The sequence below is a fragment of the Neocloeon triangulifer genome, unplaced genomic scaffold (genome assembly GCF_031216515.1).
Source record: "Neocloeon triangulifer isolate White Clay Creek 2 clone unplaced genomic scaffold, ASM3121651v1 ptg000013l, whole genome shotgun sequence".
Lineage (NCBI taxonomy): Eukaryota > Metazoa > Arthropoda > Insecta > Ephemeroptera > Baetidae > Neocloeon > Neocloeon triangulifer.
The window spans coordinates 2,134,590-2,152,224 of record NW_026775555.1 but is presented as its reverse complement, the minus strand read 5'-3'; the positions used below and the strand labels follow the sequence as shown (position 1 = coordinate 2,152,224).

The window sequence follows — 17,635 nt, the reverse complement described above, 5'->3', positions numbered from 1 at the left end:
AATGGTGATTTGAATTTAAAGTCGGCTTTTCCTTGATGGGGATGGGTTTTGTGAGTTGTTTGTTGTTGAAGAAAAAATATTGTTTTTCCTTAAACAATAAAGAACTCACAAAATCAATTGAGGAAAAGCCGACTTAACTACAAAAAAAAAATTTATTTTTTCTTAATCATATTAAAAGTTTTGCCTTTCATTCATATATTTTTTCGTCATGAAACCAATTTAAAAAAAATTCCTCATCATCTCTGACTTTTGATTGCATTATTTATCCATGCAAGCCGTAATTAGAGCAGTTTGGAGGCGGAGCCAATTTTTGTCTGAGCGTGCTTTGTTTGTGTTGATTGCAGGGGCGCACCACGCAAACCACGCAAAGGGTGGCCGCGCGGCGATGCTTTACCCGTGCAGTTATTGCGAACGGACGTACCAAACCAAACACGCGCTCGGAGAGCACATGGCCAAGCACGAGGGCAAGACCACCTGCCCGCTGTGCCTCAGGGTGCAGAGCACCGTCTCGCACCTCAGGAACCACCTGAGGCTCGTGCACAACCAAGACGTGCCGATGCGCAAACGCAAATTAATGCAGTTCATGCAGCCGTTGTGAAAAACAAACGGAAACAAAAAATCTCGAATGCACCTCGCAAGAACGAAATTTCGTTTTTTCATCGCCGGAAAATATTAGGTTTTCGTGTAATTATGAATTTAATTTGGTATTTAAAGAAATTTTCCTGTAATTTTTTTTTTCAAAGAAAAAAAGAAAGACTTCTGGATGTTGTCGTAGAAAACTGAAGGACACCGAGTTGGTCAGGCAAAATTTAAATCATTTTTTATGTTCGTGTAAACCAGATTTTTAAAAAGTAATTATGGAAAAATTCAGAAATTGTAGAATCAGGAGATAAATCACTAAGACGTGGGCCTAAATAATTGGCGATTAGAATGAGAAGTTCCTTGAATTAGGTCTGAATTGTATTGAAAATATTATTTTTTTTTGTTCCTGTAAAAATTTTTATTTTGTAATTGTACTTATTTTCTATGCCATATTTTAATTTTTAATTTTTGGGTATCGCTACAAGGTCTGAGTACTCTGATTATTTTCATTTTAATTGATATCGCTTCAAATAACAAATATTTTGGAACAGTTCCTGGAAAAATAGCCTTGTGTGCGCGCTGTGTAGTTTTTTTTGCATTGTATTCGCGACGCTGGAAAAGACTCGAAAGATAAGTTGTGTGACCTTATTTTTGCAGGTGGTCGCCATTCGGTGGGGCGGTTGCAAGTGATTGAGGTAGCCGGCCGCTTCATGTGTAGTGCGTGTGGACGGTCGTTCTTAAACAAATCGTCGTGCTTTCAGCACTTCTCGATGCACACGGGCCAAACGACGTGCCCCATTTGCTCGCGCTGTTTCACGTTCAAGTCGCACCTAAACCGACACTTGAGAAACTCGCACAAGCTAGTGTGAGAAAAATTTACTTGTCTTTGACCATGGAAAGTGTCCATTAATTCTAGAGCGAGATCTGAATAATAAAAACTGCTGATTTTGAAATAATTTTAGGATTAAATCGATGCCTCTTTTATAGAGGGAAAATTTCTCTCTTTCTTCAATCAGTATATTTGTGGCAGCATTTTTATTTGCATGTGATGTGATGATTTTTTACCCAATCTTTTGATGTCAAGCGTTTCGGCAGATCTGCTACTTGTGATAGCCTTTTTCTGCTTATAATTGTTTCCAATTTCGATTTCCCTGTTGTGACTTGAGTAAAGATTCATACAACGATTGACGATTGCAACTTGAAAATAAAACATTTAAGCGCAGCTAAAAAATTGAAAATAAAAACCCATTTTTTTTTTTTAATTTTCCTTCAAATCCAAAATCTTTTTCATTCCGAGGTTAAAAAAATAAGGGTAATTATTTCATGGAAGTTCTGGCTTTTCGTCGTTGTAAAAATTGTTTTTTCTCAAAAACAAATGGCTCTACAAGTTTTGACTGCAATACAAATTCAAAAAATCGGCAAATTGAAAAACCTCATTTTAACATAAAGTTTCAAATGCTTAAAACTATCAAATTGAAGGACCAATCTATCGATTTACAAAAAAAAACCACACATTCACCGTTTCTGAAATTTTTAGCGAAGATAAAATCAATAAAATCCAACATAGATTGATTTTGCAAAGTTGGATAACTTTTCAGCAATTTTTCCCAGATTTCAACTTAAAATCCCTCTTTGATTTTTTTTGTAGGTATAGAAAAAGTATCTCTCATTAACTCTATTAACTTTAAATGGATTGACTTCAACTCAATTCGTTTATTCTCTCACATAAGGTTTTAAAAAGGATATTTAGAAAATCACACTGATGAGAGAATTATTTAATTATTTCTGCATTTAAAAGTGCAAAGAAACAAAAAATTACCAATAAAAACGTTTATTTTACCTGCTTTTACTGATTATTTTCAGAAGAGCAAAAAAGGTATATTCAAAATAAATAAATTAAAAAATTTTGATGAGTTTTTTTGGGTTGGCAAGCTGCTTGACAATAGCGTTTTTTTTTATTTGCAGAATTTGAGCAAATCAATTTAGACGTTCCGAATGTCGAGGAGGGCCTGCGAAATAATAATGACACGGAGGTGGCGTTCGTGGGCGAAGTGACCAAGACCGTGCTGAGCGAGCAAGGGTTGGAACTGAAGGCGTTCGAACTGGCGAACGGCGCCTTCCAGTGCTCGGTGTGCGACCGCACCTTCACTAAGAGGCTGACTTGCCTGCGACACTTGGACGGCCACGCGGGCAGAAACACGTGTCCCCTGTGCCACAAAACGTTCAGCCAGAACACGCACTTGAAGAGACACTTGAAAAACGTGCACAAAATGAACTGAAATCACAGACAAACGATAGAATCTCTTTAGATTCAGAGATGATTAAATTTAATTGTGTTCAATAAATTCAGTCGCATTATTTATCATGAAATAGTGGACATTTTTTTTAACTAAAACAAAAGGTTTTATATTATTGTTGTTTATTCTTCACAAATCAAGTCAAATGAGGAAAAAAAATTACAAAATGCGAAGAAACGGCAACACCTTTGGCAAGCAAGTTGCTAAAACGCGGGGCCTCAAGAGAGGTCCGCGCCGAGATGGGCCGCCAGCTAATTAACACTTTTTTAGAAGTGTGGAATCATTTATGCAGAATTTCCTTTGTTTTTCTGCTTATTTTAATAAGTCAAATAAATTTATATCGTTTCCATTCGATCAAAACTAAATCATTCATATCGGTAAATTACACAAATTTGTTTTTAATGAAGTATTTTAATTCATCAAAATTCAAAAGAATGACCAAGGAAAAAATCAAATGTCAGCAGAATCAATATTAGACTTAAACTTCTTTGCACATCAAGATTTAAAAAAAAAATTGCATTAAATATTAAAGGTTTATTTTTGTAGAAATGACGCGATCGGGATTTTCCACGTTGCAGAAAATTGTTTTTATTCAAAAACAAATGGCTCTACCAGTTTTGGTCACGGTCTGCGACCCTATTTAATGAGCAAGAAAAATACAAAAATTCAGCAAAATTGAAAAAAACACATTTCAACATAAAAATAAAAATCTTAAAACCAACAAATTCAAGTACCAACCTCTTTCATGAGCAAACGCGTTGCTCGCTGACTAATACAAGAATGAGCTGGCTAAAGACTTATTTTTGTAGCTTTTAGACTGATAAATTAATTAGACATTAAATATTCAGGAAATTTAAATTTGGTTGCAAAAGATTGCTATTTGAAGGCGGAAAAACTATAAAATACTTGCAGGCGTCCCCAGCCTTCTGCAATCCGCACGACAAATACACTGAAATTGCTTAAAAAAAATACTTGTAGTTATAATTTTATAATGAGGAAATAGAAAGTGAAGAATTTGGGCATTTCCTTGTTGCTAAAAATAGTTTTTATTCAAAAACATAATGGTTCTTTTATGAATAAAAACGTTCAATTTTTTACACAACGAGCAAAAGCCCGAGTTCTTCACTTCCTTGATCATCTCCTCGAGTGTCAATTTCTTCAAAACAAAATAAAATAGAAGAAAATATTAGAGTATTTTGCACTTCATTGTCTTTTCAAGCCAAACTTTAAGTTGCGGAAAGCAGGAAAGTGTTGTAGAAATCGCAAATAAGGAGGAAATAATGATTATAATTATGCTAAAGTAGAAATAAATTTAAGGATTTTTAACTTAATCTCGGCCTTAAATGAGTTAAGAATACGATTTTATTTCCTCATATTTTTTTCTCTTTTTTTTACAGTATAATTTATTCTTCCGTGTTTTTTCTATTCTGTTTGAATCGAAAGTAGAACATTTCGGTCGAAAGGTTTGAGAAGCATGCCTGCGTATATTATTTTTTTTTAGTACTTGAGCAAACCATTAGTGTGCTTAATACGTATAAAATAAATTTGCGGAGGAATGAAACCAAAAGTTGGGTCTGTTCGCAGGCATGCCGGAATTAGTTATGATTGATGATGATGAGGATGACGCGGAGCTGTTCGATGAGGAGGAAATGGAGGCGCACGGGGAGTTTGTGCTGTTGGGGGGCGTGCAGCAGCCGCAGTGCGTGGCGCGCAACGGCCGCTTCGAGTGCAGCGTGTGCTCGAAGTCGTTCTCGAACAAGCCCAACTGCGTGCGCCACTTCGCGCTGCACCTCGGTAAGACTCGGTGCGGCGTGTGCGGCCGCGTCTACAGCCGCGAGTCGGTGCTCAAGCGCCACATGCAAGTCAAGCACAACTTGATGCTGTGAATTTGAATCTGCCAATTTGCAGGGGACTCGGACGGGCCGCTCGAGTGCGCCGTGTGCCGCAAACGCTTTCGCACCCACCAGACCAGGCAGAAGCACATGAGCGTGCACTTGGGCCTCGCCACCTGCCCCGTCTGCTCCGCCACCCTCAGCAACGCGCAGTGTCTCAGGCGACACCTCAAAAGTGTCCACCAACTCACCTAGTGCACACCGAATTTGTCCGACAGCGGAAAATTTTTCTTCTCGGCTGCCAAAGACTTAAAAACTATACTTTTGGGTGCATTTCAAATTTTTAGGAATATTAAAAAAAAATTAATTTCAGTTTATTTACGACCAAATGCTGCAATCATGAATTTCAGGGACGTTATTTAAATTTCAACCGGTTTTTAAATTAAATTCAAATTTCTCTCGTTAGTTTGAAATGCAATTCTGAGACTGGGGAACACTAAAATTTTAAAAAAATCTCAGAAATAATTTTCAGTAATAATATTTTATTCAAGACAAATACAAACTTGTAAATTAAAAAATACAAAACTTACTGAAACAAATACCAAAATTTAATTTAGACGTAACACAAAAGAAATATTAAAAATATGTGTTTTTGGTGAAGACTTGCATTTATTCTGTCTGACACTCCCCAATGCCGCCTTCTTGTTTTCTTTTTTTACTCCTGGCAAAAGCAGCACAGAAATAAACTGGAATAGTTTAAAAAAGAAAGAGTTTGCTGATTTGCATTTTTCATTAATTAACTGCAACGATGAACGATAAATTTGATTTGTGATTTTAAAGTCAAGATTCAGATAATTTTTAGAAAATTGTCAAACAACTCATTGCAGGAAGACAAAAAGATTTTTAATGTGAATGTTTATTAAAAAAATTCCAAGATCGTTTTTGAATAAATAAGAAATATGCTTGGTCTCTACGAAAGAGCCTGAAAAATTATTGGATTGCAGCCGTTGCAAATTTTGTATTGGTCTCGCCGCATCCTGCCCATTAAGAAAGTATGCAACACGCACATCCTTCGTGTCACGCAGGTTGCATTTGACTTGAATGTCAAACTCGTTCGAAACTTGCCATAATTTTATGTAGATAAAAATAAGAGTGAATAAATTAAACCGTTGAAGTAACACAAAATTAAACAAAAGGTTTTTTCCTAACTTTGCACGAACACACATGACTGGCCCTCCTCTGTAAAAAAAAAAACCGCCCTCTGTCTGGTTAGGTGCATTTTTATACCTCTCTGTGGATTCTTCCTCTCAAACTTTTGAATATATATTTATTACTAAAAAAATATGAGCGTGTGATTTTGGACTGAACGTTGGCATTATCTTGTGTGTTTGCAGGTGGCGAGGGCAGAAATTACAATAAAAAAGCCGATTTTTTAAGCTCAACGGCAGAGCTTCACGTCATTTACAGGGACGGCTGTTACGTGTGCAGCGCCTGCGGCCACGAATTCACCCTGCGCAACTCGTGCCTCAGACACTTTTACGTGCACACGGGTGAAACGACGTGCCCGATTTGCGCGCGAAAACTCAGCCACAAGTCACACCTCAAGCGGCACATGAAGAACGTCCACAATATGGCCATGTGAATATAATAGCAAAAGTGTTTCCACGCACCGAAGGAAATCAATCAAACTTTTTCTACTTTCTCCTTAATTATCGTTTATTTAAGTAAGATTCTTCAACAAGGCTCTATATTGTCCTTAAAGTGGACGAATTTTTAATTTTAACATGGACACAAGAAGTAGTGCTGCATTGGAAAAGGAAAAATCACAAGTGAAGGTTCATTCTGAAGGCTCAATATAATTTGCTCGATTTTTTTCAAAACTTCGTGATTGGATGAAAAAAAAATTGATTGGTTCAGTTTCAAGTTTTAAAATTTTACTTTTAAACAAAACTTTGGCATGTGCAAAAAATATTCTTTTAAATAAGACTTTAAAGAAAATGTTAGAAAAAAAAATCATATTAAGTCTTTTTTATTTGTTAATTTTTAATTTTTTTTTCTGAAAACGGTTTTCTGAAAATAGTTGTGAAGATTCCTGATTTATGAAAAGAAAATTTCACTATTATCAGAATTTGTGGATACTTTTTGTCCCTGGAACCAAAATTTTTTTGCAGTTTATTATTTAATATTTTGAAAAGTAAAATTTGGAGCCAAAAATTGGGACAAAATACTAAATTACCATACAAATACGGAATATGTATGGAATTTAAAAAAAAATGGATCTAAAGATTGATCTCTTGAACGCCATTTTTGTGTGTGGAATCAGTCATTGAAAACAATCTGGCTAAATTTTTTTAATAAGGAGATCTTAAGAAAGAAATCTGAACTTCACTTGTCCCCTTTGCAATGATGCCTTTTTTAATTAACTACCGAATAAAACTTCAAGTTTGATTGATAAAAGCGAGATTTTTAGGCACAATTCGCAAGAAAAAACATTACCAATGTCGCTGTCCATGAAATAATATAATTTTTATATTAAAACGAAATATTTTCACTTCACGGGAAACAGAGCCATAATTTTCACTTAACAACGCAGTTTGCGATTAAAGGGTTGCACGGAGAGTAATTTTAATCTCATCATGTGCGCATAATATTCTGGGCTTTTTTTTAATTTGAATTCGTTCGTAGAAAAATACGTAAGGTATAGAGACATTACCATAGATTTTAACGTGCGGCGAGTGTTGATGGAAGTGCGTCGCCGAAAATCTTATTGTCCCAAATGTAATGCATTGATTGTGCATTTTGCAGTTATATCGTTTAATAAAAATGATGACACACGTTTTCAGTAATTTTTAATCTGGTTTTTAATTGGATTACAACTATGTAAAAAGATTTTTATTTGTTCTTTTCAGTCGGTTTAAGAATTTAAAATAGACGAAATATTTCAAAAGAACTTTTAACTTGGATAAAACGTAATATTAAGTGGATAAATATTTCGCACCCTGTCCTGGATTAAATTTTGACTTGACAATTTTTCGCTTCAAGAGATTTGAAACTTTCTACCAGAAGATTGTGTTTTCTAATTTGAAAAGGTGTTTGAAATTTCTGCTCAGGACTAAATTGCGGTAGACCAGGTGCAACTATCAAAGTTCAATTAGATTGTTGATTGATAAATTTGAGAAAAATCTTGGCCGTATCTCAAAATTTTGAAAAGAACGCGAACGTTGGTAGCGAAGAATGACTCACCGGCGGAAAGCTTGTTTCACGAGGATGCCGAAAATGCCCAGGTTTTTGCGATTTGGTGACCTCTGACCTGAGAAAGACGTCGGGAAGAACGGAAGGTCAAGTTTCAACACCTCTGAAATGGCCTAATTTTAATAGTTTTATTCACTTCAGCAAAGTTTTTAAAACAAAAAAGAAAACTGACAATATATCGAAAATGGAAACCAACTGAAATTTGAAACCTACCCACGCTTTTTAATTCGAAGCAAAACTAATTTTTAATATCAAACAAGGAAAACGTGAAGAAGAAAAAGGACAAGTGACCCCAAAAGGCGTTTTAGCTTTCAATTAAATAATTGATCGATTGTAAATAAAAAAAAAAAAAATGAGCACCAAAAAAGACTAACCTGTGATTTGCCGCGCCACTGACCGATGCTTGGTGTGTCTCTGTGTTCGCAGGGGCGCAGTTTGTGTGCATAGCGGACGACGATTCGGTGACCTTTGACGGCCAGGGCGAGGTCATAGTGAGCGAAGAGTCGCTGAAGGTGGTGAAGGAGGCGGACGGCCGCTTCTCCTGCAGTTTGTGCAATCGCTCGTTCAAAAACAAGCAGTCGTGCACGCGCCACTTCGCCATCCACCTCGGCAAGACGCGCTGCCAAGTGTGCCAAAAACTGTTCAGCCGCGTCGAAAACCTTCGCCTCCACCAAACCTCGGTGCACAAAGACATTTTTGGCATGCAACCCCTCGAAAACCTTCCGCCCGAAAGTTTCTTCGTATGAGAGAAAATTTTAAATTTTCGGAACTTTGCAAATTTAAAAATAGATGAGTATTTTGTCGATAAAAATATTATAAAACTGGATTGCTGTGAAATTAACTTCTACGCGTAGAATAAAACGTTAAAAATGGATTTATTAGACTTTAGCATGAAATTACAGTTTTATATATAAAAAAAAAAAAAAACAGTAAATAAATACAATATTGTACAAATTTTAAAAGTTAATTTCTGCTCTCTTCAATAATTATTATATATTTTTTTTTGTAATTTTTCAACGATTGCAGATGGAGGGAAATAAATTTATTAAAAAAAATAAATAAATAAAAATGGTGAAAAGAAATGAATTTTAATTTTTGTAAATTATCAAAGAAATATGACATAAAATCCGTAGATATTTGGCCAAATTTAAATTTGTAGATCAGAAAAAAGCAAATCGTAAATGTCATGAGAATTTTACTATTTCTTCAGGATCTCTCCGCCCTTTCAGATAATATGTGATTTTTATTTTATTTCATACAAAATAAAAACGCAATTGAAAGGTTTCAATTTATGAAAACTATGTCGTAATTACCATCAAATTAATTTCAATTATAAAAAAAACTCAGCTTATGATGAGAAAAATAAAGAAAAAAGAATAATTTGTGCTTAAACTTATGCTCAGAACTCATTATGGATTTTTCACTTATTCTCATGCATAATGATCGAATCATTAAAATAAGAACACAAAATTTTATTGTACTTTTTTTAAATTTTCGTTTTAAAAATTACAACCTTTTCTTTCTTTTAGAATTTAAAACTTTTCTTGCAAAACAGTCGATAATAAATGAAACAAAAATTGAAAACATGAGTCTATGTTGTGATATTTGTAATTATTTATGACCTGCCACACACAAGTCCACCACTATGCAAGGCATAAGTGAATGTTTGTTAAGCTAAAAAACTGTCAAAAACATTTCCACAGCCTTTTCCGAAAAGTATAACTAAAATAATTTGTCCTGTTTTTAGAATGTTTCCCTTTTTTCTGAACCTTAATTAATGTGTAATTTTTGCCGTTTATCAAGACTGTCTCAGCTGAATGGGAATAAAAAAAAAATCTAAATTTTAACTCCGCATTTTAATTACACGTTTTCTAATAAATAATTATGGAGAATTAGGCCCTCAAATTAAAAAATAAAGTACTAAAAAAATATCAATCCAAAAATTTTACGACGTTTGTTATGGAGAGGCTTTGGCAAACAACCGGCCAGATTAATTTTAATGGTCAGTTTTCTCTAAACTAGCATTGACTTTTTGATTTCAGTCAGATTTCAGTTCCAACAGGACACAGTAAAAAAAAAAAATTAAATTCAAACTGAATTTTTAAACTTAACAGTCTTTCTCATGGGAATTTTCTAAAAATAATTTTTTACTCAAAATTGGCCCGTTCAAAATGAATTAAAATTTTCAGAAAATCAAAATGACCCTAATTAAGATGGAAAAATAAAATCACTAGGTCAGTCGACATAAAAAATTTATATTGATTTTATGGGATAAGGTTGGGATGATTGAATTGAAGTTTGAGAAGTTTTTTTACAGTGTAGACGGAATTAGCTCGCTTGCTAAGTAAATTTCAAACATATGCGGCAACAATGAATTGAACGGAATGCAATGTTAATTTTTCAGAAATGGATCCGCTGGACTTGGACGACTCGTTTGGCATCGACCCCAGCGACTTCCTCAACGAGCAGACTGAAGAACCGAAAATGGCCAAAATCACCACTTCCGGAGACTGCGTGTGCAAAATTTGCTCGCGCGAATTCCGCGACAAGAAGTCGTGCCAGCGCCACGTGAGCATGCACCTGGGCAAGTCGACGTGCCCCATATGCAAATCGGTGCTCAGCAGGGTGAGTCACCTCAAGAGACACATCAAGAATGTGCACGGCCACCTGTTCGAATCGTACTCGAGCGACGAGCCGCCGTTGCCTTCTCGCCGGAGGAAAAGGAAGAGCTAATGATGGAAAAGAACAAGAGAATTTCCACTCGAATTTTGTACCACAAATTTTAAAGTTTATAATTTAAAAAAAAAATTTAAATGAGCCGTTTTGATTTAAATGGAAAAATTTAAATATTAATTGAATAAAACTTGCCGCTTGAATGACCTTTTTTATAAAAATTTTAATTATTTATTTTGCATGGAAGAACAAAAAAAAATTGTATCAATTTTTAAGCTTTTTTACAAAGAGATTGGCAATTATGTTAGAAAAAAATTAGAAACTTTTAAGAAATAAAAATTAGGACCAATATTTAGTAAGGAAAAATCTTTTCCTTTTCTTTCTAAATTAATTCACCTTTTGTCGGATAGAAAAATTAAACTATTTTTATTTGCTGAACAATTAGTATTTGCAGTCTCATCCACAGCAACATGATACATGATATGTATGTAAATTGGTTTTGTCGGGCGCCGACAGCTTCATCTGTTTTGCAAGAGATACTTGGCAGTGTCGATAAGCATGGAGCATGGAGCTGCTTTCTGCATTGGTTTGTATTTGGTGAACGATTCCTTCAAATTAAAATATATAAAATCTTCCTTGGGCATTACTTAAAAAAATATAAATGAAGAGATTGGAATTTTCCTTGTTGCAAAAATTAATTTTATTATTAAAAAACAAATGGCTCTACCAGTTTCGGTCTCGGTCTGCGACCTTATTTCATTAGCAAGAAAAATACAAAAAAAAATCAGCAAAATTAAAAAAAAAAACACCTCATTTTAACATTTATTGATTGTTCTGACTTGTTTGGAGAAAATTAAATTGAATAAAAATTAAAATCTTAAAACTAACAAATTCAATTACCAACCTATTTAAAAAAATATATTTTAATTAAATTATCCATTTTCTCTATTGTATTGAAATTGTGAAATTTCATAATTTTTGAATATCTTGTAATTTTTCCGCTGAATAGTTTGAATGGAAGGAAAAATATTTCATGAGAAACTATGGAAAAATTAGTCCCATTCTTTTTGTTTTTAATGTTTTGTTTTGCATTGATCAAGAAAAAAGTGCTCCTTGTTTAACACTTGAACAGTTATTTCTCTGCAATCTCAGCTACCTCAGCGTCCGTATTAGCGAGAGCATCGCTCTTTTACGTTGCAATGAATGATAAATGGACCACGTCACCTCCCGCGGCCGTCATGCGCCGCTCGCTCGTTCTCTCCCACCGTTGCGTGACCGTTTTGTGTGCAAAGTGACTAATAATATCACTCGAGCGGCGAGACGCGTCGACGTTACTTCAGCGTCGTGTTTTCGTTGTAATTACAATCGGCGCCGACTTTTTTTGAGATGGGGCTGCGTTGTTTGCTGGTGTCATTTCTTTTGCTGGGGTGCGGCGCCCTTGCCAGAGACGCGGGCGTCCGAAAACCAGCAACGCCGAATAAACCTCAATATATTTCAGGTAAAAAAAATTATATTTCGCTAATTGGTTATAATTAAAATTTAAAAAAAAAAGCTGGAAGTCGCTACAGGAGAAGCTTTTTTTCTGTTGAAAATAATAAACAAGAGCCGTACTTCTCTGCTGCTTTTGCAAACAATGATGGTGATGCAATTTATTTATATTATGGTCAATCATTTCTCATTTAATAATCTTTTCTTTCAACTGTATTTATTTATTTATTTTTCAATATTAATTTTTTCTTTTTTCATAAGTTTTACATTTTGAAATTTATTTAATTAATAACTGCGTACAGATTTTTATATTATTTATGATAAAATAAAACAAACTGCCTATTCTTACGATTGCCTCGATTGTTGATAAACAGGGGGTTCGTGCGAAATAAACGTAAAAAAAGACTTGCCACGAAACCAGCCGCTGTTTTTGAGCGTCGCCGGTCGCTTCGTATTGCCCGATGCGCAGGGCGTGTTGCACCTGCAGCCAGGGCAGTTCGTCAGTCTCTCTTGTCCCGGCAAGGACAACACCCTGGCCAAGCTGGGGGCCAAGGAGGCGGTCGTTTCCTGCGGAGGCGGCAACGAAATGAACGTTTCGCCGGACAAGCGCCTTCCGATCAAGGACCTCGACTGCGCCTCGCTCGTGCAACACTCGGCGCGCAAAAACGACAAAGAAAAATGCGAGGTGCCTGGAAATTACCAGGTATTTGAATATGCAAAATTATTTATTCTGTAATGATTTGGTTTGATTTAATGAAAGATTAAAAAATTAGTAAAATTACATACATTTTATAAAAATTAGAAATATTATTCAAATCACAAATTTGATGAGAACTGATGAAATATACATTATTATTTTTATAATCGCTGTAATTTTCCATTTTTTTTTCTTTTCTAGTCATTATTAGGAAAATATATTTTGCATTTTAACTTAAAATAACAAGTTTTAAGTATAATTTTTTAGCTCATTTGGTGTATGATTAAATATTTTTAACAAATCTCATACATTTGAAATTTTTACTTTGGAAATAGGAGACCAAATTGCATTTTTAATTTTAAATCTGAAATTATTTATTTATCAATGTCTTTTATTGAACTTTTTCTTCTAAGGTGATAGACGTGGGCTTTGAACTTGCAAACGGCACCTTAATCCCCGTGCTGAAAACGTGTTTCGACGCCGTCAACAAAGACGCAATCTACGCCCGATTCAAAATGAGCCCCTCAATCGGCGGCGCCCAAATCGGTGAGCAGCGACCCCTGTTTGTCGAAGGTCCCTTCTACCCTGACATCAGCGTCAACAGCAAGTACGTGAAGGAGGGTCAAAGGGCGACCTTGGCCCAACTCCTCGGCTCGCAGGAATTGGCCAACAAGTACATAGGCGCGGGCGACTATTACCTGGCGAGAGGCCACCTGGCCGCCAGGGCCGATTTCGTCTTCTCGTCGCACCAAAGGGCCACTTTCTGGTACGTCAACGTGGCCCCCCAGTGGCAGACGTTCAACGGTGGCAACTGGAACACCCTGGAGGACAACGTCAGAAAGTTTGAAAAATTTTTTAAAGGCAAATTTATTTATTAAAAAAAAATCAAATATTTTTTTTAGATTTGCGTCGAGAAAGGGTGGCCACGAACTGGTCGTCTACACTGGGACGCACGGAATCGCAACCCTTCCGGACGCTAAAGGTCGAGAGACACCTTTGTTCCTCTCTGTTGACGGATCCAGCGCAAAAATTAAGGTGCCCGAGTTGTTTTGGAAAGTGGTCGTGGAACCATCGACGGGACTGGGTATCGCTTTCGTCGGAGTCAACAACCCCTACAAAAGCTCCGTCTCAAAACTGTGTGACGACGTCTGCGACCAGATCGACTGGCTCACTTGGCAGCCGAAAAATCAGAAGCTCGGCTTCAGTTATTGCTGCGAGGTGAAGGACTTGCAAAAGTCCATTCCGACTATTCCCAGTTTAAGAATCTCGGGACTTCTAGTCTGACGATTGAAAGAAAATTAATTTAAAACCAGTCTCGACCAGTCCTTTGGAAAAGGCAAGAATTAATTTAAATAAATTTCTTTGACCAATGTGTGGTTTAAACCGCAAACCATTCTATATATCCAGGATGTGGATACCCATTTTGTTTATGTTTAGGTTTTTGACCTCTATTCTTTAATAGAAAACCACATCGATGTTTTGATATTGTGGTTTTCACTTACTGTGAAATGGTAATTAAAAATTTTAGGAATTTTTTTCGCCTCATCTTGATTTTATAAAAATTAATTAAATTTTTAAGCTAATTAAATTATTCAAAGATATAAAAAAACCAATGTGCCAAAAACTTTTACCCGTATTTATTGATAAATTTTATTTGACAAATAAAGAAAGTTTATTTAAAAGCGGTAAATTTGTTTTTATTTTCTTAAAATATCATACAAATTTTTAGACAAGTAGAGCGGTCGCGTCAAGAGCAGGGATGGAGGGAACGTTTTTCCTGAGGTCGTTGAGCTCGCAGCAGTAAGCGAACCCTAATTTCTGGTTCGTCGGCTGCCAAGTGAGCCAGGTGAGTTTACTGCACACGTCCGTACACAATTTGGTGACGCTGGTCTTGTAGGGGTTGTTCACCCCCACAAAGGCAACGGCCTTCTTGGCCGACGCGTCGTACATGACCTTCCAGAAGAGCTCGGGCACTTTGATCTTCGGGGTGGTGGCGCCGGTCGGGTCAAAGTGCAGGTACAGCCCCTTCTGCTGGCCGTTGGTGTCCGGCAGGGTGGCCAAGCCGTGCGTGCCCACGTACATCGTGATTTCGCGGCCGTATCGGACCACAAAGCTATAATTTTGAAAATTTTTAATAATAAAATATAAAATGAGTTTTAATTATTAGAAATATACTTTCTCAAATTGTCTTCGAGGGTGTTCCAGTTTCCGCCGTTGAAGGTCTGCCACTGGGGGGCTGTGTTGATGTACCAGAAGGTTGCCCTTTGTTGGGTGGCGTAAATGAAGTCCGACCTGGCAGCCAAATGTCCCCGCGCCAGGTAGTAATCGATGTCTTTGATGTAATTTGTACCAAGGGTTGCAGAGCCCAAAATTTGGCCAAAGGTAGTTTTTTGTGTTGTCTAAAATTTAATCTTTTTTATAGGAAAAAAAATTGAATGGCACTTTATAATTTTTAATTATTAAATAATTTTAAATTTGACGGAATTTGTTAGAAACAAAATGAAAATGGGTGGTTTCACGATAGATTTGGCAAAAATTGTTCATGAAAGGACCCCATCCCGATCTTCACATACGTTGTTGGGGTAGATAAGACGCTTTGCTCCCTAAAATTTCACTTGAAAATTTTGGGCACTTTTCCGGGAAATCAAATTTCCAAAAAAACATAAAATATTGAATATTTTTGTTTCTGTTTAGAAAATAAGTATGCTCACTTTATTTCTAGACGTAACTTTTTACGCCCGACAACTTTTTCGTCGACAACTTTTGTGTAGGTCAAAGGTCGAGGTCACTAAATTGCAAATTTCACTTTATAACTCAATTTTCGCAAATATGCACCCCTCAAATATTTTTGAGAGTATAGGAAAAAATTTAGCCCCAATTGTGTAGAACAAAACCCTTGATTTTCAAAATGGGGTTATTTTTTATTTTTGAGATACTTATAAATGAATTTAAAAAAGTATTTTTCAATGCAAAAAAGCTATTTTTGTCTGCTTTTTAAAATTTATTTAAAAATATCTCAAAAACAAAAAATAGTCCCATTTTGAAAATCAAGGATTTTGTTTTACACACTTCGGGCTACACACTTCTTATACCCCGAAAAATATTTGAGGGGTGCATCTTTGCGAAAATTGCGTCAGAAAGTGAAATTTGCAATTTAGTGACCTTAACCTTTGACCTACACAAAAGTTGGCAACAGAAAAGTTGTTGGACGTTAAATTTTACGTCTAGCACCGAAGAGAACTTACTCAATTTCAAAATAGAAGCAAAGATATTCAATATTTTCTGTTTCTTATCGCATTTTTTCGGAAATTTTATTTCCCGGAAAAGTACCCGAAATTTTCGAGTGAAAATCAAGATAGGTCATTTTTGGGCCAATTTGATTAAAATCTATATAATGAAACCACCCAAATAAAAAACGAATTTAACAAAGTCGAGGAATTTAATTATTTTATATAAATTTTTTAATTCGATTGTTTCAGCCAAATTCATGAAATAGAATTTAGAAGCCATTAATCATCTCTTAACAAAATTGAAATTAAAAAACTTTTCATACCTTGGAATATTTGGTGTCGACGGTGAACTCAGGGTAAAAGCTGCCCTCGACAAAGGCCGGTCTTTGCTCGGCAACGTTCTGTCCGGCGATGGACGGCGTCTCCAAATACTTGGAGTAAATCGCGTCCCGATTTTTCTCGTCGAAGCAAATTTTGATGATGGGGTAAAAACCGTCGGCCAGTTGGAAGCCGATGTTGATCACGACGTAGTCGCCGGCGATCTCGCACTTTTCCGTCGTGCTCTTGACGGCCGAGTGCGCCACGAAGCCTGTGCAGTTCAGGTCGATCGAGTTCAGGGTGGTGCCCGTGCTCATCTTGAGGCTCTTGGTGCCGGCGCAGGTCGCGCCCGCGTCCGCCACGCCGAGCTTGGCGATCACGTTGCTCTTGCCGGCGCACGCCACGCGCAGGGGCGCGTTCGCCGCCAGGACCAGGTTGCCCTGCAGGTCGGGCAAAAGGAACGAGTACAGGTCTTTGGTGGTCGCGCCTTGCTTCAGCATCAACGGTTGGTACAAGGGCAGGTCCGTCTCCAGATTGATGGAGCAACCTTTAAATTTGGTCAGTTAATTATTATTATTTTTTTTTTTCATTTTAATTGTTGAAGTTTCTGGTATGATATTTTATCAATTTTACTCTGAAAAATAACAATTTGGACAAAAAAACGACAAAAATAATAGAAAAATGACCTTAATTTGAACTCGAAAATCTGTTAGTCCATCAAAGTTTAATTTAAGAGAAGTTTTAGTTAAAATAGATTCGAATTCTATAAAATTTGTTTTACTTGTTTTTCATCAAAATTATTTTAAATATTTTCAACCTTTGTGACAAATTGAAATTGTGTAGAGAATAAAAGACAATAAATAGTTGCAATAACAATAATAATAATTCCCAATATTACAAATCAGCAAGATAATTTGCACATTTTTTCAACTTATTACTTTTCTGCTGTTTTAAATAATTTTTATAGAAAGCGCTTTTCTTTTCTGATTACTCTAAAAAGTATCATAAAAAGCACAAATTACATTTTTTATTTATATACTTATAAAATTGTTGAAATTAATTAAAACCAAAATTTTTTTTAATTCATAAAAATTTACGTTTAAAAGGGCGAAAAAAGCGCAAATTACATAATAATTAATTAAATTAATTTAATTTTACCTGTGGTCTGTCTCTTAAAAAGTTTGTGAGCCGAGCCAGATTGTACGAAAAGTACGGCTATGAAAAACAAATTCATACACTTTAACCTCATGTTTGCCAACGATAGGA

At 35.8% G+C, this 17,635-nt stretch overlaps 3 protein-coding genes across 10 annotated transcripts in view; 2 read left to right on the top strand and 1 right to left on the bottom strand.

Moving 5' to 3' along the window:
- LOC132199077 (zinc finger and BTB domain-containing protein 24-like) overlaps nt 1–10,861 on the top strand; it is a 30,696-nt gene extending 19,835 nt beyond the window's left edge. The window contains exons 7-8 of one of the 7 annotated variants that reach the window (XM_059623506.1): nt 4,464–4,673; nt 4,788–5,840. In XM_059623506.1, coding sequence (XP_059479489.1) covers nt 4,464–4,673; nt 4,788–4,966 — 389 coding nt within the window. In that variant the 3' untranslated portion in view covers nt 4,967–5,840. Of the gene's footprint in view, nt 1–344; nt 614–2,547; nt 2,877–4,463; nt 4,674–4,787; nt 5,841–6,105; nt 7,475–8,389; nt 8,780–10,367 lie in introns of those variants that run through there. The other 6 variants (XM_059623510.1, XM_059623511.1, XM_059623516.1 and 3 more) reach the window with 6 other exon arrangements.
- Nucleotides 10,862–11,955: 1,094 nt separating this feature from the next.
- On the top strand, nt 11,956–14,479 carry LOC132198744 (uncharacterized). Of its 2 annotated transcripts, none has more exons than XM_059622946.1 (4): nt 11,956–12,134; nt 12,499–12,827; nt 13,235–13,662; nt 13,724–14,479. In XM_059622946.1, the coding sequence occupies exons 1-4, from the start codon at nt 12,023–12,025 to the stop codon at nt 14,103–14,105; spliced, it is 1,251 nt and encodes a 416-aa protein (XP_059478929.1). In that variant the 5' UTR covers nt 11,956–12,022; the 3' UTR covers nt 14,106–14,479. The 2 variants fall into 2 exon arrangements, with proteins under 2 accessions (XP_059478929.1, XP_059478930.1); XM_059622947.1 differs by having other exon boundaries at nt 13,235–13,654; nt 13,724–13,939.
- Nucleotides 14,480–14,546: 67 nt separating this feature from the next.
- LOC132199020 (uncharacterized) lies at nt 14,547–17,635 on the bottom strand. The gene is made up of 4 exons (XM_059623393.1): nt 17,528–17,635; nt 16,375–16,916; nt 14,997–15,220; nt 14,547–14,934 (listed from the first exon to the last, which is right to left on the bottom strand). The coding sequence occupies exons 1-4, from the start codon at nt 17,616–17,618 to the stop codon at nt 14,547–14,549; spliced, it is 1,245 nt and encodes a 414-aa protein (XP_059479376.1). The 5' UTR covers nt 17,619–17,635.